General features: G+C 51.5%; 1 protein-coding gene and 1 long non-coding RNA gene across 5 annotated transcripts in view; one reads left to right on the top strand and one right to left on the bottom strand.

Annotated features, from left to right (window-relative positions):
* Positions 1-1,018: 1,018 nt before the first annotated feature.
* Plekho1 (pleckstrin homology domain containing O1) lies at positions 1,019-9,376 on the top strand. 3 transcript variants are annotated; one of them, XM_087624172.1, is made up of 6 exons: positions 1,019-1,194; positions 1,327-1,449; positions 4,748-4,888; positions 6,012-6,116; positions 6,662-6,763; positions 8,163-9,376. In XM_087624172.1, exons 1-6 carry the CDS (start codon positions 1,168-1,170, stop codon positions 8,865-8,867), a joined length of 1,203 nt encoding a protein of 400 aa, XP_087480298.1. In that variant the 5' UTR covers positions 1,019-1,167; the 3' UTR covers positions 8,868-9,376. The 3 variants fall into 3 exon arrangements, with proteins under 3 accessions (XP_087480298.1, XP_087480309.1, NP_001020290.1); NM_001025119.1 differs by having other exon boundaries at positions 1,029-1,194; positions 1,303-1,449; positions 8,163-8,971; XM_087624183.1 differs by lacking the exon at positions 1,327-1,449.
* The window catches only part of LOC147996422 (uncharacterized), a 28,828-nt gene continuing 14,860 nt past the window's right edge, over positions 4,234-18,201 (bottom strand). Inside the window, exon 3 of one of the 2 annotated variants that reach the window (XR_015676567.1) lies at positions 4,234-5,922. This is a non-coding gene — a long non-coding RNA (uncharacterized LOC147996422). Of the gene's footprint in view, positions 5,923-16,379; positions 16,632-18,201 lie in introns of those variants that run through there. The other variant, XR_015676569.1, reaches the window with a different exon arrangement.

Below are 18,201 nucleotides of genomic sequence, written 5' to 3'. Positions count from 1 at the left end.
CGATCATTCCTTTGCCTTTTAAACAGGGTAGTACCAAACTGAGATGGGGAGGGATAGTCTGCAAAGTGTGCTGTGTGTGTACAAAGTCTAAAAGACAGACCGGGGTTGGAAAGCCTACATCTGATTTCGTGTAACAGCAGTGTTTCAATTTGAGCGTGTTAAGTGGCTCACTGTGCTGGAGAAATAATATCCTCGTTCTTATATGCCGTACAGAACGGTACTCAACGTTTTAATACCCAAATAGCGTTCTGAAAGCATAAAGTTATGTGTCCACATGAAATAGAAATCTATTAGAACGCCTAGAAAGATTACAGGATTGGGAAGCAAGGTGGGTCTGAGAAGGGGTGTCTTCCTTGATAAATTCTCCCCCCAAAAAGCCCAAACATCCTCCACTCCTCAAACCATAAACTTACCAACACTTCATCTTGGCGTCTCTGGAAAAGGATTACTTCCACTTCTCTGTACCTGGGAGCTTTACTCATTTCGTGGTGGTTGTGTTTACTCTACACCAGGTAAGAGGTTTATTAGCTTACTGTCTGGTACTAATTGAACCTAAAAGACAATACTTGGGTCTTCACCGGGCTTTCATGGGTCAGCTGATCCTCCTTCTACCAGGTAGGGGAACCGAGACCCAGGAGTGGTGGTGAGGAAAGCCAGGCTCAAACTTGGGCTCCCTCCAAGCCTCATCAAAAACACGGGGCTCAGAAGGACTCGCTGTCTGGACGTCCTCCGGCCTCCCCGCCGCTACACGCGTGTTTACCGGAGGCCTCGCGGGGCGCTCACGTCTGCCCCGGAGTAGGTCGAGAGTGGAGACTACCAAGGCTCCGCCAGCCGGAGTCTGCGGGTCCGAGGCGGCCGCTCTCCCACGGCGCCTCCGCTCCATCCCGCTCGCCACGCCTCGGGCCCGCCCCCACCGCCGCGCCTCCCGGTTATCCGCTCGCGCCTCCGCCGGGTGCCGGGTCGGAAACAAAGGCGGGGGGCGGGGAGCGCACGGCGGCGGCGCCGCGGTCCGCCCTTCATTCGGAGCCCGCGACGTCAGCGGCGGTGGCCGGGGCCCGTGCAGCGGGGGCGGGCATGGGCGGCGGGGGCGGCGGGGGCAGCGGGGGCCTGGCCTGCGGCTAGCGCGAGCCGCCGAGCGAGCAGCGGGCGCGGTCGCCCGATCCCGCCATGAAGAAGAGCGGCTCCGGCAAGCGGGTGAGTGCGCGGCGCGCGGACAATGGGGCCGGGGCCGGCGGGGGAGGGGGATGGGGGGAGGGCGCGGAGACCCGTCTGAGCCGCCGCTCCTCGTCTCGCCCCGGGCAGGGGCCTCCGGATGGAAACCATCAGTCTGTGGCTCCCGAGAAGGTCGGCTGGGTCCGGAAATTCTGCGGGAAAGGGATTTTCAGGGAGATTTGGAAAAACCGCTATGTGGTGCTGAAAGGCGACCAGCTCTACGTCTCCGAGAAGGAGGTAGGCGCCCTTGCCGAAGCGGTCGGGACCCCGTCCCCACGGCGGCGGCTAGTTCTCCGATTGCCCCGCCTCCATCTCTGCAAGTTCAGGGGTCGCAAAAGTACTGTGTCTGCAGAGAAAAGTCACCCCCGAGTGAGAGAACCTGAGTGGGATTTAGGAGTTTACTTATTTGATGTGCCTTTGCGGACACCTTTCTCAGAAGTTTTAACGTCCTACGCCTCTCGCTCTATTCTGGCCCCCTAAAATATGGTTGGGGTTTTTGTGGGTTTTGTTTTTATTTAATTTGCTGTTGAAACACACTGGTATGCTTATCCCTCGACCCTCCTATGCCTTCCTCACCCCAGCCCACCACCCTTCCCGTTCCTGCCTGGGGCGGTTGGGGGAGAGCATATATAGGTCCCCTGAGTAGCCCAGTCATCCTAAATCATAGAAAACACAACTTGGAGTCAGTCTCTGGGAACAGGGGTAGAGTAGCCGCGAATGCTGGATTTTTGTAGGTTCCAGCATCCTGAACCAGGCTTGTGCCCCACCTTCCACTCCACTTAAAGGGTAAAAGCAGAAAAAAAAAAATTCTCAAATTCTGCCCATCTTATTTGTAGACAAGGGGAATGGAGTTAGGACTGTGAGCGTCTGTTTGTGTCTCCGTGGCTTTGGCTCTGAGTTTTACAGGAAACTGCAGCCCACATGGGGTCAGAATGTAAAGCCAGGTCGTGGAATCCAGACCCCTTTCCCCCTTAGTGAAGCTCTAACTCTTGACTCGATAACAAGAATGCTGAGAAACTGAACTTGCTTCCCTGTGACTGTCTACAGATCATGGTGGACTGTTCATGTCCCTTTCAGACTGGCCTTTCCTTCCTTGCCTGTGTGCCCTCACCCCAAACCGACTGATTAGGAAGTTCTCCATTAGCGCTAACCTATTCTGCTTTTGTCAATAGACACTTGCTTTCTGCCCTTTTATTTGGGTAAATAAAGCCTTTTATGGTGTCAAAGCAGATACATCTGCAGCCCAAGAGAGGTACTCATCTGAAAACAGTCTACTGAGACAAGCGGGGGGAACAGGGGACTAAACAGTGTTGAACCTCCAGGTCCCTCTTGAAGGGGCCTAAACATCACAGTTGGAGAGGCTTGGGAGCAAGCTAAGGGAAAATTGACAGTTTTCTCTTGAGGGTCACTGCTACCTGCTCTCAAATCCTACAGAGAGCTTCCCCAAGAATTCTCTTGCTTTCTACTTTTGTTTATTTTAAAACAGCAGCGAGTGTCATGGTGTATCTCCTGTCTTCCCCGAACTTCATAATGCCAGGAAATGTAGTTAGCAATCAGGAAGGGTTTCCTACATGTTGGAGGGGAAACCAGAGGACAGTGAAGGGCTACAGAAACAAAACAAGGCCTTTTTTTTTCTTCTTCAGAACCTGGGGACAAACCTACATGGTTACTTTGTTAATAAACCTGGGTCTGAAGGGAGGGATACAGAGCAGAGAGAGGCTAGGATGACCTCAGCCTAGAGTGTCCCCTGTCCTCTGACTCAGGAGCATCTGACTAGACCTGGGGCCAGATGCCCCCTGCTGGGAAGGGCAGTGGAAAGGAGGAACCTGCACCTTATACTGACCCTTCTTCAGAACCAGTTCCATGGTCGAGTGGGCCTAGTAAGGGCAAAGGCTGCCAGAAGACACCGTTTATTCCGCCTGTAAACAAATGCAGCAGCAGAGCACTAGAGTGAAGATGTAAAACCCAAAAGCTTAGCATATTTGCGATTTACATGCTGATGCAAAAACAAAAAAAAAGAAAAAAAAGCATTCCATTTCAGTCCTCCTCTCTCAGGAAAGCAACAACTTCTTCCTCTAGAGAAACCCCTCTGTGGGAGTTGTGGGTTAGTCCTTATTCTCCAAGGGCATCCATCCTTCCTTAAAGAGGGCTGACCTGATCAAGGACCAGAGGTAGGAATGGGTCCACGTGTTAGGGGGCTTCACAGTAGAGGAAGTTAGGTTGAAAGCTTAGCATGTCTGTGGGCCATGCGACGGAAGGGTTAATTTGGAAGATGTAGTCATAAATGAGACTTTGGGGATTCGGTGCAAGGAAGAGACAATAGAGAACAAGGTGCCAGGGTATCTCTTTTCTGGGCACTGACATCTACTTAGCCTGCTGCCTACCTCCTACCCTTGCCCTTCCTGACCTCTGTCAATGTATCTCGTCCCAGAGCACCTTATCAGCCTTGTCCACGCCAAGAGAGCTCCCCTCCCCTCCCTTCCCTTCCTTTCCCTTCCTTCCCTTCCCTCCCTTCCCTTCCCTTCCCTTCCCCCCCTTCCCTTCCCTTCCCTTCCCTTCCCTTCCCTTCCCTTCCCTTCCCTTCCCTTCCCTTCCCCTGGGAACACAGAGCAAGTGAGTCCCTTCCCCTGGCTGCACACACCCAGCTCTTTCCTCTCCAGCGTTCTGGCCTCTGCTGATAGTCACTCTGGGGAGGGCACAGGAGAGGAGGTGCTGCATCATCCCACATGCCAGCGTGTGTTGCTGTAACTCGCCCTGGAGTGTTTCTCCTCCTGGGTCCACCATAATGTTTAAGGCCCTCTTCCCAGCCGAACATCAGGGAGCCCTAGAAAGGGGAGAGCACTGGAGAGCCAAACCTTGCCAGACAAATGGCAGTAGATGAATTGTCCCTGCGCTCCCCCCACAGCGCATGTGCTCAAAAGGATGGGCAGATCGGCGACAGGCTGGTAGACGCCTCCCTTGGCAGACAGACAGGGACCTCCTTATACATGTTTGCGTGGTTTCAACTTTTTCCCGGGGAAACATGACCATCTCGTTCCTGGCATATTCCCAGCCAAGTAGAAAAGGGAGAGTAGCTGCTCAGGAAGTCTCCTATGACGTCCTACGTTAGAGAGAGCAGGTGGAAAGGAACACTCTGCTAACCGTATTCCCTAAGGCCAGAGGCAGCCCTTTGTCTCTTCCAGGTGTTGGCTGCCTTTCCCCTTCCCCTGGACTATTAGTGGTCACTCTTGTCTTCTTTACTTGGAAGGATCAGAGCAGCCCACTACTGTGCCCCTTTAAGGGCATGCCCCTTTAAGGACTTATAAGCTGTGTTGTCCTTCAGAGACCCAGAGTGAGAGCCACGGGTAGAGGGAGGCACTGGGGTGGTAGCTTGTGGGGAGTGGGTTAAACAGAACCCCATACAAGGACTCAGGTCTCAGTCCCATCCCCCAAGTACACAGCTTGGGTGGAATGGCTTTCTGCTCTGTTACCCTCCCCTTTCCCCGGGAGGAAAGGCAGAGTAATTTTATCCTTATGACACCCCAACCTCCCGTAGGTAAAAGATGAGAAAAATAGTCAAGAGGTGTTTGACCTGAGTGACTATGAGAAGTGCGAAGAGCTCCGGAAATCCAAGAGTAGGAGCAAGAAAAACCACAGCAAGTTCACACTGGCCCGATGCAGACAGCCGGGCACCACGGTAGGCTCTCCCTCACTGCAGTCAGTAGGCTCTCCCTCACTGCAGTCGGTAGGCTCTCCCTCACTGCAGCCGGTAGGCTCTCCCTCACTGCAGTCGGTAGGCTCTCCCTCACTGCAGCCAGTAGGCTCTCCCTCACTGCAGCCGGTAGGCTCTCCTTCACTGCAGTCGGTAGGCTCTCCCTCACTGCAGCCGGTAGGCTCTCCCTCACTGCAGTCGGTAGGGTCTCCCTCACTGTAGGCTCTCCCTCACTGCTGCAGTCGGTAGGCTCTCCCTCACTGCAGTCGGTAGGCTCTCCCTCACTGCTGCAGTCGGCAGGCTCTCCCTCACTGCAGTCGGTAGGCTCTCCCTCACTGCAGTCGGTAGGCTCTCCCTCACTGCAGCCAGTAGGCTCTCCCTCACTGCAGTCGGCAGGCTCTCCCTCACTGCAGTTGGTAGGCTCTCCCTCACTGCAGTCGGTAGGCTCTCCCTCACTGTAGGCTCTCCCTCACTGCAGTCGGTAGGCTCTCCCTCACTGCTGCAGTCGGCAGGCTCTCCCTCACTGCAGTCGGTAGGCTCTCCCTCACTGCAGTCCTGGCCACAGGGCCCACAATTATTCTCTCTCTGGCTTCTGTTATTTAACTGGAGAATATTCTGACCATTTCCTTTCCTCCAGGCAGGCTAGCCTATAACCTATTCAGCCATAGATTGATATCTCCCTCCCTCTCTCCCTCTCCCTCCCCTCCCCCACTTTGCACACACACACACACACACACACACACACACACACTGTACATACGTATGAAACATTATTGGTGCTTCTTCCCTGATGTGTCTCTGAAGTTCAAGGGAAGCCAGGGAAGCCAAGCTTGCCACACCCTGTCCTCAGACATCTAAAGATCCTGACTACCTGAGCGCAGTCAGTCACACGTCCCAGTGTCATCATCGTAGCTCCCTTCCACCTTTCTAAAACAACCTGTGCATTTTGCTGGAACAGGCTTTGGGCTCCTTCAGTCACTGATGTTCCCAGAAGCAGAGTCTCCTTCCATGAGCGGGACCTGAGGGGATGAGAGGATTATTCCTTTTGGGGGGGAGGTTATAATTTATTTGTAAAACCCTAGCTAAAACAAGATGGTTCCCTTCACAGGCCCCCAACCTCATCTTCCTGGCAGTAAGTCCTGAGGAAAAGGAATCATGGATCAACGCCCTGAGTTCTGCCATTACTAGAGCTAAAAACCGCATCCTGGATGAGGTCAGGGGCTTGTTGTGGGAAAGGGGGTGGGTGCTAGGGTGGAAAGCAAGCTGTGACGGACGGACAGACGCACTAGTCGAGGGGGGTGCTTTGTGGGGCCCCTCTAGGTTCCCCCAGCTCTACTTTCTTGGCTTTTTCCCCCCTTTGGTTTCTTGAGTCAGGGTTTCTCTGTGTAGTCCTGGCTGTCCTGGAACTCCCTCTGTAGACCAGGCTGGCCTCGAACTCAGAGATTCACCTGCCTCTGCCTCCCAAGTGTTGGGATTATAGGAGTGTGCCACTATGCCCTGACTTTCTCAGCTTCTTTAAAGGCTCTGTTGTGTTGTCTCCCCACCCCGCTTTCTCTCTTAAGTCTTTTCTCTGCTGATTCGAACCCCACACACGCTTCACAATGCCTGATCTAGTCTGGGGTCAACTGTGTCCGTCAATCCGTCTACCCACATCCCTGCTCAGAAACAGTGGGCAGGATGGCCTGTTTCCCAGTCCAGGGAGACTCAGTTGGGACAGAGTCCTAAAGAAACCCTGGGACTCACAGTGCATCTCTTCAGGTCACCGTTGAGGAGGACAGCTATCTTGCCCACCCTACCCGAGACAGAGCAAAAATCCAACACTCCCGCCGTCCTCCAACCCGGGGACACCTCATGGCTGTGGTATGTACAACTGCACGAAAGTAAACACTGCCGGGGGCCAGTTCGGTGCTGCTCCATCTCAGCTGTGTGCAAGCAGGAGCATTGTCGGGCGTCCTCGTAAAACTGGGATCAAAGACTCAGAAGACCTCTCCACCCTACGTCCCTGCCTTTGATTCAATTCCTCTAAATCAAACTTATATGCTCAGCACCTAACATGAGTCAGTCTCTCTGTTCTCCAAAACTTCTGAAGAAATGAGAAAAACCCCCCAGGACAGTGAAAAGCAGAAGTGCTGTGTGCAGAATGATGTGTGCTGCTGTGTGGTGGCCGGCCACTCTAAGGGGTGACAGCTCCATGTCCCCACAGCAAACCCTCTATCTATTACATGAAGTAGTGGTTTCTCTCATTTAGCCTTGCGCCAAGTCTAGGGAGAGGCCATTCATGCAGGAGGAGGAACCAGGCCTTAGAGTCAGCAGACCCTGAGGAGGACCCATGGTCTCTGGCTGCCTGCAAAGTGGGCAGTGACAATTCCTTTAGGAAAGTGGTTCTGAGAGAAATGGTCACAGCAGCACGTGCGCGACAGCACAGACAATACTGGGTTCCCCTTACCACTTCTGTTCGATTACAATACTTAAGAAAGAAGGGAACAATGGGCTGGAGAGATGGCCCAGTGGTTGGGAGCAGTGGCTGCTCTTCTAGAGGACCCGGGTTCAATTCCCAGCATCCACACAGCAACTCACAACCATGTGTAACTCCAAGATATGACACCCTTACACAAGCATACCTGCAGGCAAAACACCAGTAGACACAAAATAAAAATAAAGTATAAAAAAGAAGACAGGGGGCTAGAGATATGGCTCAGCGATTGAGAGCACTGACTGTTCTTTCAGAGGTCCTGAGTTCAATTCCCAGCAACCACATGGTGGCTCACAACCATCTGTAATGGGATCTGATGCCCTCTTCCTGTGTATCTGAAAACAGCTACAGTGTGCTCATATAAACATAATAATAAATAAATTTTAATAAAAAAAAAAAGAAGACAGGGAGGTTCATTACAAGGCAAGGATTCAAAGTTCAGATATCAGCAGAGCTAAGGTATGTGGCTGAAAGAATGTAGGCAGAGGAGTATCCTCTGTCTGTCTGTCTGTCTGTCTGTCTGTCTGTGTGGATCTTACTGTGACACATGGGCCAACCATATGACATGTAGCACAGAAATAGACACTTCCTCCGTGAAGCTTGTAGCGGAGCAGAGAACAGACAATAGGCAGGAAAGGCTAAGTTACAGACAAGCAAAAGAAAGTGGCTCGAGTCATTGTCAAAGGAATCAAAACGGCGGAGTAGAGGATCTCAGTTGGCATGGAGGGGTCCCCTCAGGGAGGGGGCATTATTGGTTCACTGCCTTGGTTCACGTCTCTTTCCCAGGCTTCCACCTCTACCTCAGATGGGATGCTAACATTAGACCTAATCCAAGAAGAAGACCCTTCCCCTGAGGAGCCAGCCTCTTGTGCTGAGAGCTTTCGGGTCGATCTGGACAAGTCTGTGGCCCAGCTGGCTGGCAGTCGACGGAGAGCGGACTCAGACAGGATCCGTCCCTCTTCACACCGGGCAAGCAGCCTTTCTCGGCCTTGGGAAAGACCAGACAAGGGAGCCCCCTACACCCCACAAGCACTGAAGAAGTTACCCAGTACAGAGAAGAGCCGATGTGCCTCCCTGGAGGAGATCCTATCCCAGAGGGACACTGCCCCAGCCCACCCTCTCCACCTTCAAGCTGAGGAATCCCCAGCCCCTGTCCCCTCCCAGCCGGGGCAGCTGTCCCGGATCCAGGACTTGGTAGCAAGGAAACTGGAGAAGACTCAGGAGCTGCTGGCAGAGGTTCAGGGACTGGGAGATGGCAAATGGAAGGCCAAGGACCCCCCACGGTCTCCACCCGACTCCCAGTCAGAGCAGCTGCTGCTGGAGACAGAGAGGCTGCTGGGAGAGGCTTCGTCTAACTGGAGCCAGGCGAAGAGAGTGCTGCAGGAAGTCAGGGAGCTGAGAGACCTGTACAGACAGATGGACCTGCAGACCCCGGACTCCCACCTCAGACAGACCTCTCAGCACAGTCAATACCGGAAGAGTCTGATGTGAAGGATGGGCTGGGCTGGGATTTTGAGGGGCACAGACTCTTTATCTCCAAATGTTGCAGGATAAAGCTTTTTTATTTACCTCAATCCAAAAAAAAAAAAAAAAAATTTCATTGCTTTTGCTGATGCCTCACCCACTGTGGTGTTTTCCTACAAACTTCCCATGTCAGCTTCCTATTTAGATTAAGCCTTGAGGCCCACGTAAAGAGCTCTCAGCTGCACAAAGAGTAAAACAGGTGGGCCTTTTGCTGTGCACACGGGCCACCTGCCCACCCACCCCCCCAACCCCACCGGGCAACGTAGGGATCAGACCTGGATGTACCCAGGCTGTCTGAGTTAGAGCGGGCTGGGGACAAGGTTTCCTCAGATGTCCCAGGTTCTCACTCCGAGGCTGAAATTTCACCTCTGCAACTTGAGTTCTAGGGACACAAGGGGCCAGTGCCACCTGTCCGTGCCATAAGAGAAGTGAAATTTACCTGAGCCCTGAGGAGGATATGTGGAATTAAAGCCTCCCAGCCAAGCCCCGGCTTCTCACCAAGGTGTGTGTACAGTTGTCGGGAGAGGGTCACTAAGACTGGTCTCTCAGGCTGAGGCTCAGTGTATGGCATTTACCTAGCAGTGCGAGGCCCTTGTGCCTTCTCCAGCAAGGCTGAGCTAGCCACCTTTTGTTTTTCTCATTCAAGGGCTCCCTTTCCCTCCCACCATGAATCCCAAGATACAAACTTGAATAGATGGGACCAGCTTGGTCCTCTGACTGGGGTGGAGTAACACACGAACTGGGGAGCAGCTGACCTTGTGGAAGAACTGAACTAAGAATGAAACTGTCTTGTGATGGAGGCTGTGTGGGGAGGAGGGGAAACCAGACCTGCACCCAGCTTCTGCTTTCTGCCAAGCAAGGGTTCCTTCTACCCTGCCCACCTCCCTCCGCCCTCCTGACACAGCCCAGCTTCAGAATAGCTCTCCCCACACCGCCTGCCTGGCTTCCTCACAGGGGCATTCATGGCAGAGTGAGCTATTTTCTAAGATTAAGTTTATTAGTGGAAATAGGAAGGTAGCAGGCAAGATCTGAATGATTCGGGAGATAAAGGGTCCTAGAGCCTCTCGCAGCATTGGGCAAGGGGTTAAAAATAGAGGAGTGTGTCCCTTGTCCTTGATCCTTATGAGGTCTCACCCTTCCCAGAGCTTCCGGGTGAAAAGAGAAATAGAGTTAGAATAGGCAGGCTCCAGGGGCCCAGGCTGGGGAGAAAGTAAGGGCTTGGGAGGGGAGAGAGGGGCTCCAATCTCCAGCCTGTTAGGATATGACCACCTTGTAAACGAGTTGGGGGAGTCCCTCCAAATGAAGGCATCTTAGGAAAGAGGGATTCTGGGTTTTCAGGCACACATGAGGACTGGGGATTTGACCTCAGCACATTCTCTAACCACTGAGCCATCCCCCAACCCTGCCAGCAGAGGGACACTTGTTATGACTGTGGTCCCTGCCTCTTGCTATTGTTGCTAACATGTTCCCCAGATCTAGCCTGTGGCTATCTTAGACACAAGTACTGCACTTGAACCCTAGAAAGTACACAAAGTACCCCCTTACTGGGGTCCCTAGACTCTCCTGACAAAGTGAGGGAACCAGGCTTCCTGTCCCCCTCAGAAGCTCCACTTTCCACAACTCTAGCCCTGCTTTTCAGAATCACCCATTGCCACAGATACTGAAAGTTGGGTTAAAATTACTTTCTGCCTTCCTGTCTTCTCATTATCAGCATTTTCCATTGTCTCTTCCTTGTCGCCCCCACATAATGAAGAAAAAGACAAAACAATAATGACATGTGTGTCCTAACATGCCAGTCATCTCCAGGGGAGGGACACACGTGCACACACACACACACACACACACACACACACACACACACACACAGAGCAGACGTTGGAGGACAGTGGCAGGTGAGGAACAGCAAAACCGCTCAGGGCTCTCCACAGGAGGTGTCCCAGCCTGGCCTTGAAACCACAGGGATCTGGATTCAAGTTCCAACTCTAACTTTGGTTAAGAGGCCCTGGGCAAAACAGCCTTGATTAAGAGTCTTGTTTTCTCCTCAGCAAACCAAAGTCGTCAACTGGAAAGCGCAGCCTGATGTCTGTGCTTGTCTGTCCACAGTGTTTTCAAAGGCTGCTGGGACCAGCTTGCCTCAATGAGTAGTGAACAGCAAATTCAGGAGGCCAGAGCACAGCCTGAATGAGGCACAGACCACAGGGCCAATTGATGGATCAATCGATCGATTGATCAATCCTGCCGCTCGACTTCACATCCTTGAATGGGCCACCGGCCATGCCCGTCCCTCTCTTCCGTGGAGGGCATGTGAGGTGCCTCCAGGCACAGTGCTGAAGATAGCTGCAAAGAGGGAAAAGCGTGGTTCCTGGTCTGCAACCATTTCGGAGCTTCACACAAAACCATGCTTCACACCAGAAAAACAACCTAAATTCTACGCTGGGGTGGGCGGCTGCCAGCAAGAGTTCTTTCTAGGGGGGTTGGGGATTTAGCTCAGTGGTAGAGCGCTTGCCTAGGAAGCGCAAGGCCCTGGGTTCGGTCCCCAGCTCCGAAAAAAAAGAACCAAAAAAAAAAAAAAAAAAAAAAAAAAAGAGTTCTTTCTAGTCATGTAAAAATGTTTTGAACCTAGCCACCATGACAGGATCACGGCAAGCTATGCTAGCATCCTCCTGGCCCCTCTTCCTCTGCCATTCCACACACTTAAGCTGTGGCCCTGGGTGGCTTTCTCCTGTGAAGCTGCTGACAGACATTTCCAGGATGTTTATATTCACCCTCCCTCCTGGCTCTCTCTTCTTACCCAAATGAACAGGAGAGGGAAACTCCTCTGGGAGGCCTGGGATGGGGAGGGGGGAATCCAGGACACGGAGTTGATCCAGGGTGATGAGTAGAGACAGGTAAATTTAAGCACAGGATGCTTAATTCATATTTCAATGATAGCCCCTCAGCTCTGCCTGTTTCTCTAAGTTGTTCAGGAGGGTTTGGGAGGGCCTGTAAACATAGTCTACAGCTTCCTCCATTAGGAAGACGTCGGTTGGCCTGGAAAGCTAATGAGTTAATTTGCATATGATTTCCACAGCATAGCTGTAAGTTGTCTAGGGTGAAAAGACAGGGGAGGGGAAGAACACAAGTTTCTCTGACCCTCCCTCCCCGCTCTAGCCCTAAACAAACTGGTAAGCCTAGGGTTATGATCCTAGGGCAACAGCCTGTGTCCCATCCCCACCCACTCCCCCAAGGCCCCTGCCAACAGGAACTGTGCCCCACCTCTCCCTAGAAACCCATCCTGAAGTCTCGCTCTAAGACTCAGGGCAAGCAGCCCTTCTGCAAGCCCTTGAAGCCTGGCTATCACTCTCTCGCCTCCCTCCCTAGCCTGGGTTTCCTTTTCTGCTTTTCTCCTACCTCCCAGTCTCCCAACAACAACAGCCAATCCCCAGCCTGCTCTAGAGCCACACCATATATGGAGAGATTGGAAGGAAACCCGAGTAAAAGCGAGAGTGAACACAGACACACACACACAGACACACAGACACATACACACATACACACACACACACACACACACACACACACACACACGGTTGAGTGCTTTTCTGCACATGACCCTGTGTCTCTCTGTGTATACCATGAGCCCCACTGTCCCCTGTCCCTGGTTCACCCCACCCACAAAAAAAAAAAAAAAAAAAAAAAAGAATGTATCTGTTCCTTCCCACCTTTATTCATGCCCCAGGAGACCATCACTCCAACTGGTTGCCTCTGACCTAGATTCCCTGCACTAATTACAACCCTAACGAGATCTAACAAACACCCAACTTAGCACAGCTGAGACCCTCGAGGTCAATTAGTGCAGTCCAGTTCCACTTGGGAAGCAGGCTAGGGTCGGGAAGTCGTGTATATGCCCCAGTCCACCACACCGCAACTCTCTGGTTGAAGCAGGATGAGAAGAATGCAAATTTAGTAGGACCCGGTTAAAAATGGCATTTTGGAGAGTTAACCAGTGTGGGAAGAACATTTAGATTGGAGAGCAGTTGGAGAATTTAGGTTCCCAGCCAGGCATGGTGTGGTACCTTAGAAGGCTGAGACAGGAGGATGGCATCCAGTCATGCCTGGATGAGAGGATTACAGATTCCTAGCTTCCCTTATGCTATCAGCACAAGGACTGGTGCACCTTTATGAAGAAGAGAAACTCTGAAATGTAGCCCTAAGACCTGGGTCTGTAGCATGGCCTCAGTGGTGACTGCTGGTCCCCAGCCTCAGTCCCCACCCTCCCTGCTAGCTTGGAAGAACTCAGAAGTCACTCCTTTCTCTCAGAATTATTCTACTTAATCTCATCCTTGTTTTTCATTCTTCAAGATATTAAAACTCTGAGAACAAAAAGTCCTTCCTCCCACGTGCTGGAGAGAGCAGTACAGAACGCCTGCTGCTCTTGCAGAGGCCCTGAGTTCAGTTCCCGGCATCCTCATCCACACAACCACCTGTAACTACAGCTCCCTCTTCTGGCCTCCATTGGCACCTGCACTCGTGTGCACATATTCATGCACAAACACACTAAAAAACATAATTAAAAACAGTCTCAAAAGCCCTTTCCTCCTCAAATCCTTTAGGCGGCAAGACAGGGCAAGAGAAGGACTCTCCTGTCCAGTGTTAGACTGAGCATCTGTGGAGGTGGGAAGGAGGCAGAAAGGACTAGAGGAGTCTATGTGCAGATGCAGAGTGAACTTGGTCTCTTCCTGGCTTCCACCGCTGGAGTGGCAAAAGGCAGCACTCTGCAATGGCATACACGCAGCCTGCACGGTCCTGATGCACGGGCAGGGAACTCACTCTCCCTGGTACCAAAGCACCTATCAGCACCTCTACCCGCATGACCAATAGGTATCTTAACTGGCATTCCACTTATTAGCTAAGGCTCTTGGTGGCTCTCCTCCAAGCCCCTTTATGAGGTGGATTTGATGCTCCTCCATTTTCAAAGCTGGGCTGTGGCTTGATGTGAGTTTACCTCGTGACTTACTTTGGACAATGAACAGGCCCTTGTGCAGGTTTCAGACCTTAGTCCATAAGGGGTCCTACAGTTTCTGCTCTCTCTTAAAATTCAGCTGCATGTAAGAAGCCTCAACTAGCTTCCTAAGTGAGAGACTGCATTATAGAAGAGGCCCTGAACCCCCACAGTTTCATCCAGACCTGACGGCCGGAAGCAAAACAGCCAAACCAGAGACCAAGGGCCCAGTGAGACCCGAAAGATGGAGGAAGCTACCAGTGGTGGCACACACCTTTAGATCGAGCAGGCAGGAAGCAGAGGCAGGCAGGTCTCTGTGAGTTCAAGGCTACCCTGGTCTACAGAGTGAGTTCCAGGACAAGATCTGAGGAAATAACAATGCTTGTTACCCGAAGCACTGAGATCTGGAGGTGCCTTCTTACTCGGCAATGCATAGTATAAGAAGAAACTGGTTTGGGGAAGTAGAAGGTCGCCATCATTAAAACCTAAAACAGGAGTGGGTGCCGTTGTGACCAGCAGCAGATGGAAGTGAGATGGCCCATGAAGAGAGTTAGGAAGGCACGCAGGGAAGGAGGAAGACACTGGAGCCTGGAGAGAGGTTCCCACAGTACATAGGGGTAAGAATGACTGATAAAACTGTTGTCTGTGGTAATTCTGCAGACAGCAAAGAAGCCTACCAGACTGAAGGAGTCCTCTGGGTGCAGACTGCAGACGCCAACGGCTCTCTCCCTTCATGTTGATATCACAAAAGAGAATGAATGGTAAAGGCAGCCTTCGAGCTTATAAGCACACTTGAAGGAAAACGCAGAGAGCACTGGGAAGGTCAAGCGGAGGAAGCGCTCCCGGCATTCCCTGGGGTTGTTAAGAAGAGTGAGCTGCTGGAGCAGACCACCTGACCAGGAGCAGTCCCCACGCGCACAGCCACAGTGGAGCAGCCGATGATGCAGACCTATGTCGTGTCTGAGCCTGACAGGCAAGCGGCCAACAAACGTGTGTGTGTGTGTGTGTGTGTGTGTGTGGTGGGGTGGTCAGTAGCCTCTGTAGTGACTCACAAAAAGACCCTATTGTCTGAAGTGGCCAGGAGAAACGATGGAAGACCAGCTCAGAGGAGCTGACCTGTCACTGAGGCAGGAGGCAGAGTTCAAACTAAAGGAGGCCTCTACTGGAACTCTACATGAAAATGGCCCCTATGGTGCCTTGGTTGGCTGAAGCCCCTGAAATTTGTTTTATTTCATTATGTTTTAGTCATGAGGATTGAACCCGGGGCCTCTTCTATCCCTGGCAAGCACTTAACCTGGGAGCTACACCCCCAGAGTCTACTTCTCTGAGCCTTGAATCCTCCCTTCCCGCGCTTGCTGGTCAGACATTTTGACTTTGCAAGTGCAGGCCATCACTTTTTCAGGATTCCAGATGCTCAGTAATCCTCCCATCATATTAAACCACCCCTGGCTGTCCTTGCTGATGTGTCAATCTGGAATCCCAACACAGCGCCGCCTCACTTGGGCTTCTAGCCCACTATCATAGAAATCTAGATGATTTCAGGACTTCTCTGGCTCCTGATAGAATATGCTGTGTGTTAACTATCCCTCCTCGCCCTCCTGCTGAGTTCTGCTGTGACTTAACCATAGTTGTTATCCTGGGAGTCAGGGGACAAGAGGGGACCCATCTGAGGAAGCCCTTCTATAACAGGATCAGGAAAGCCCTCTGTGTTGTCTTGAGTGGCAGCTGAGTCTTGATTTGTAACTTAGAACTAATTTTCCCATTTAAGGCAATGTCTCAATAAATTGCCTGGGTCTGATCTTCCTACTTCACCCCTTAAATGGCTGGAATCACAGGTATGTGCCACCATATTGGCCCCTGAAGTATCCTCCGAACCCTTAATTGATACAACACTTGCCTAACAGGGAAAAGACCTTCGGTTCCATCTCCAGCACCACATAAAATCAGCATGGCAGTGTAAGCCTGAGTTGTAATCCTAGCACTCAAACAGTGGAAGCAGAAGGGTCAGAAGTTCAAGGTCATCTCAGCTACTTATGGAATTTGTGGTTGGTCTGGATCCATGAGACTCCTAAGGGGGTGCTAGCCACGGATTATGATTCATAGAACACACACACACACACACACACACACACACAGAGTGGTGAGAACCAAGCTGGTGAGGGTCACCAGCATCGCTAAACACATGATGGTATCTGCAGTCCAGAGATGGAGGTAGTAGCAGGATTTATTGATTTATTTATTGACTCCCCCACTCCCCGTTCCGTTAGGGGCCAGGAGGACAAGCCAGGGCATCACAATGATTTTAGAGGCCAGAAAAATTAAAGGACCAGTCAAGGGCTTGACTCATAGGCAGAGTTCGGCTGACTAATGGCACATGATATCCCCAGGGACAAATGGATGAGAGCACAGGCTGAGTGTGTGTAATCAACCCAAGCCCAAGCAGGCACACAGAGGCCAGTCACAGCTACCCCTGTAAGAAGCCACAAATTTTTTTTTTTAAAGATTTATTCATTTTATTATATATAAGTACACTGTAGCTGTCTTCAGATACACCAGAAGAGGGCATCAGATCCCATTACTGATGGTTGTGAGCCACCATGTGGTTGCTGGGAATTGAACTCAGGACCTGTGGAAGAGTAGTCGGGTGCTCTTAACCGCTGAGCCATTTCTCCAGCCCGAAGCCACAAATTCTTAAGAAACTGGACCTTTGTGCATTGTTGGCAACAATGAAGAAAAGTGTGTGATCGTTCCTTGAAAATTAAAAAGAGGGCAGGGGGGGCTGGGGATTTAGCCCAATGGTAGAGCACTTACCTAGGAAGCGCAAGGCCCTGGGTTTGGTCCCCAGCTCCGAAAAAAAGAACCAAAAAAAAAAAAAAAAAAAAAAGAGGGCAGGGAATAGAGAGGCAAAGATTAAAACAGACACAGAAGGACCACCCATTCAGAGCCTGCCCCACATGTGGCCCATACATATACAGCCACCCAATTAGACAAGATGGATGAAGCAAAGAAGTGCAGACCGACAGGAGCCGGATGTAGATCGCTCCTGAGAGACACAGCCAGAATACAGCAAATACAGAGGCGAATGCCAGCAGCAAACCACTGAACTGAGAATAGGACCCCCGTTGAAGGAATCAGAGAAAGAACTGGAAGAGCTTGAAGGGGCTCGAGACCCCATATGTACAACAATGCCAAGCAACCAGAGCTTCCAGGGACTAAGCCACTACCTAAAGACTATACATGGACTGACCCTGGACTCTGACCTCATAGGTAGCAATGAATATCCTAGTAAGAGCACCAGTGGAAGGGGAAGCCCTGGGTCCTGCTAAGACTGAACCCCCAGTGAACTAGACTGTTGCGGGGAGGGCGGCAATGGGGGGAGGGTGGGAGGGGAACACCCATAAGGAAGTGGAGGGGGGAGGGGGATGTTTGCCCGGAAACCGGGAAAGGGAATAACACTCGAAATGTATATAAGAAATACTCAAGTTAATAAAAAAAAAAAAAAGAAAGAAAGAAAAAAAAAAAGAGAGAGAGAATTGCCAGGGGCTAGGGAGATGGTTCAGTGGTTAAGAACACTGGCTGCTCTTCTGGAGGACCAGGGTTCGACTCCCAGCGCCTACAAGACATCTCACGGCTATCAGTAAGCCCAGTACACATGGCCTAATGCCCTCGGAGAGCAGACATGTAAAGGATGAATATACACACATGCAGACAAGGCACCCGCTCAAACAAACATGCAGACAAGGCACCCCCCCCCAACACACATGCAGACAAGCACCCGCTCAAATACATAATGTTTAAAAGAGGAAGAATCAGCTGGGCAGAGGTGGCACATGCCTTTAATCCCAGCACTCAGGAGGCAGAGGCAGGAGGATCTCTGAGTTTGAGCCCAGTCTGCTCTACAAAGAGAGTTCCAGGACACAGAGAAACTGTGTCTCAAAAAACGAAGAAGAGGGAGGGGTGGTGGGTAGTCCAGTGATCAGGGAGAAGCAGATGAGTAAAATATTGTATGACAGGACTGGGAGATGGCTCATTTGGTAAAGTACTTGCCATGGAAGCCTGGGGACCTGGGTTCAGATCCCAGAACACATGTAAAACACACGTTTAGTGTCTTAGGCTTGTAATCTCAGTCCCAAGAAGGCAGATATTGCCAGCCAGCTGAGCTGATCCCTGTCTTAAACACAAGGTGGATGGCTCGTGAGGAATAATACCCAAGGTTGACCTCTGGCCTCTACCCACATGGGTAAACATGGGTATCCACCCATACATACACACCCACACAAAATGTGATATGAACACTTGACGGGACTGTATGTAGCCTTA

This window comes from Rattus norvegicus, chromosome 2, assembly GCF_021556685.1.
Source record: "Rattus norvegicus strain SHRSP/BbbUtx chromosome 2, alternate assembly SHRSP_T2T, whole genome shotgun sequence".
Taxonomy (NCBI): Eukaryota; Metazoa; Chordata; class Mammalia; order Rodentia; family Muridae; genus Rattus; species Rattus norvegicus.
Note: the sequence above shows the minus strand (reverse complement) of the source record. Positions and strands in the feature narration are given on the sequence as shown.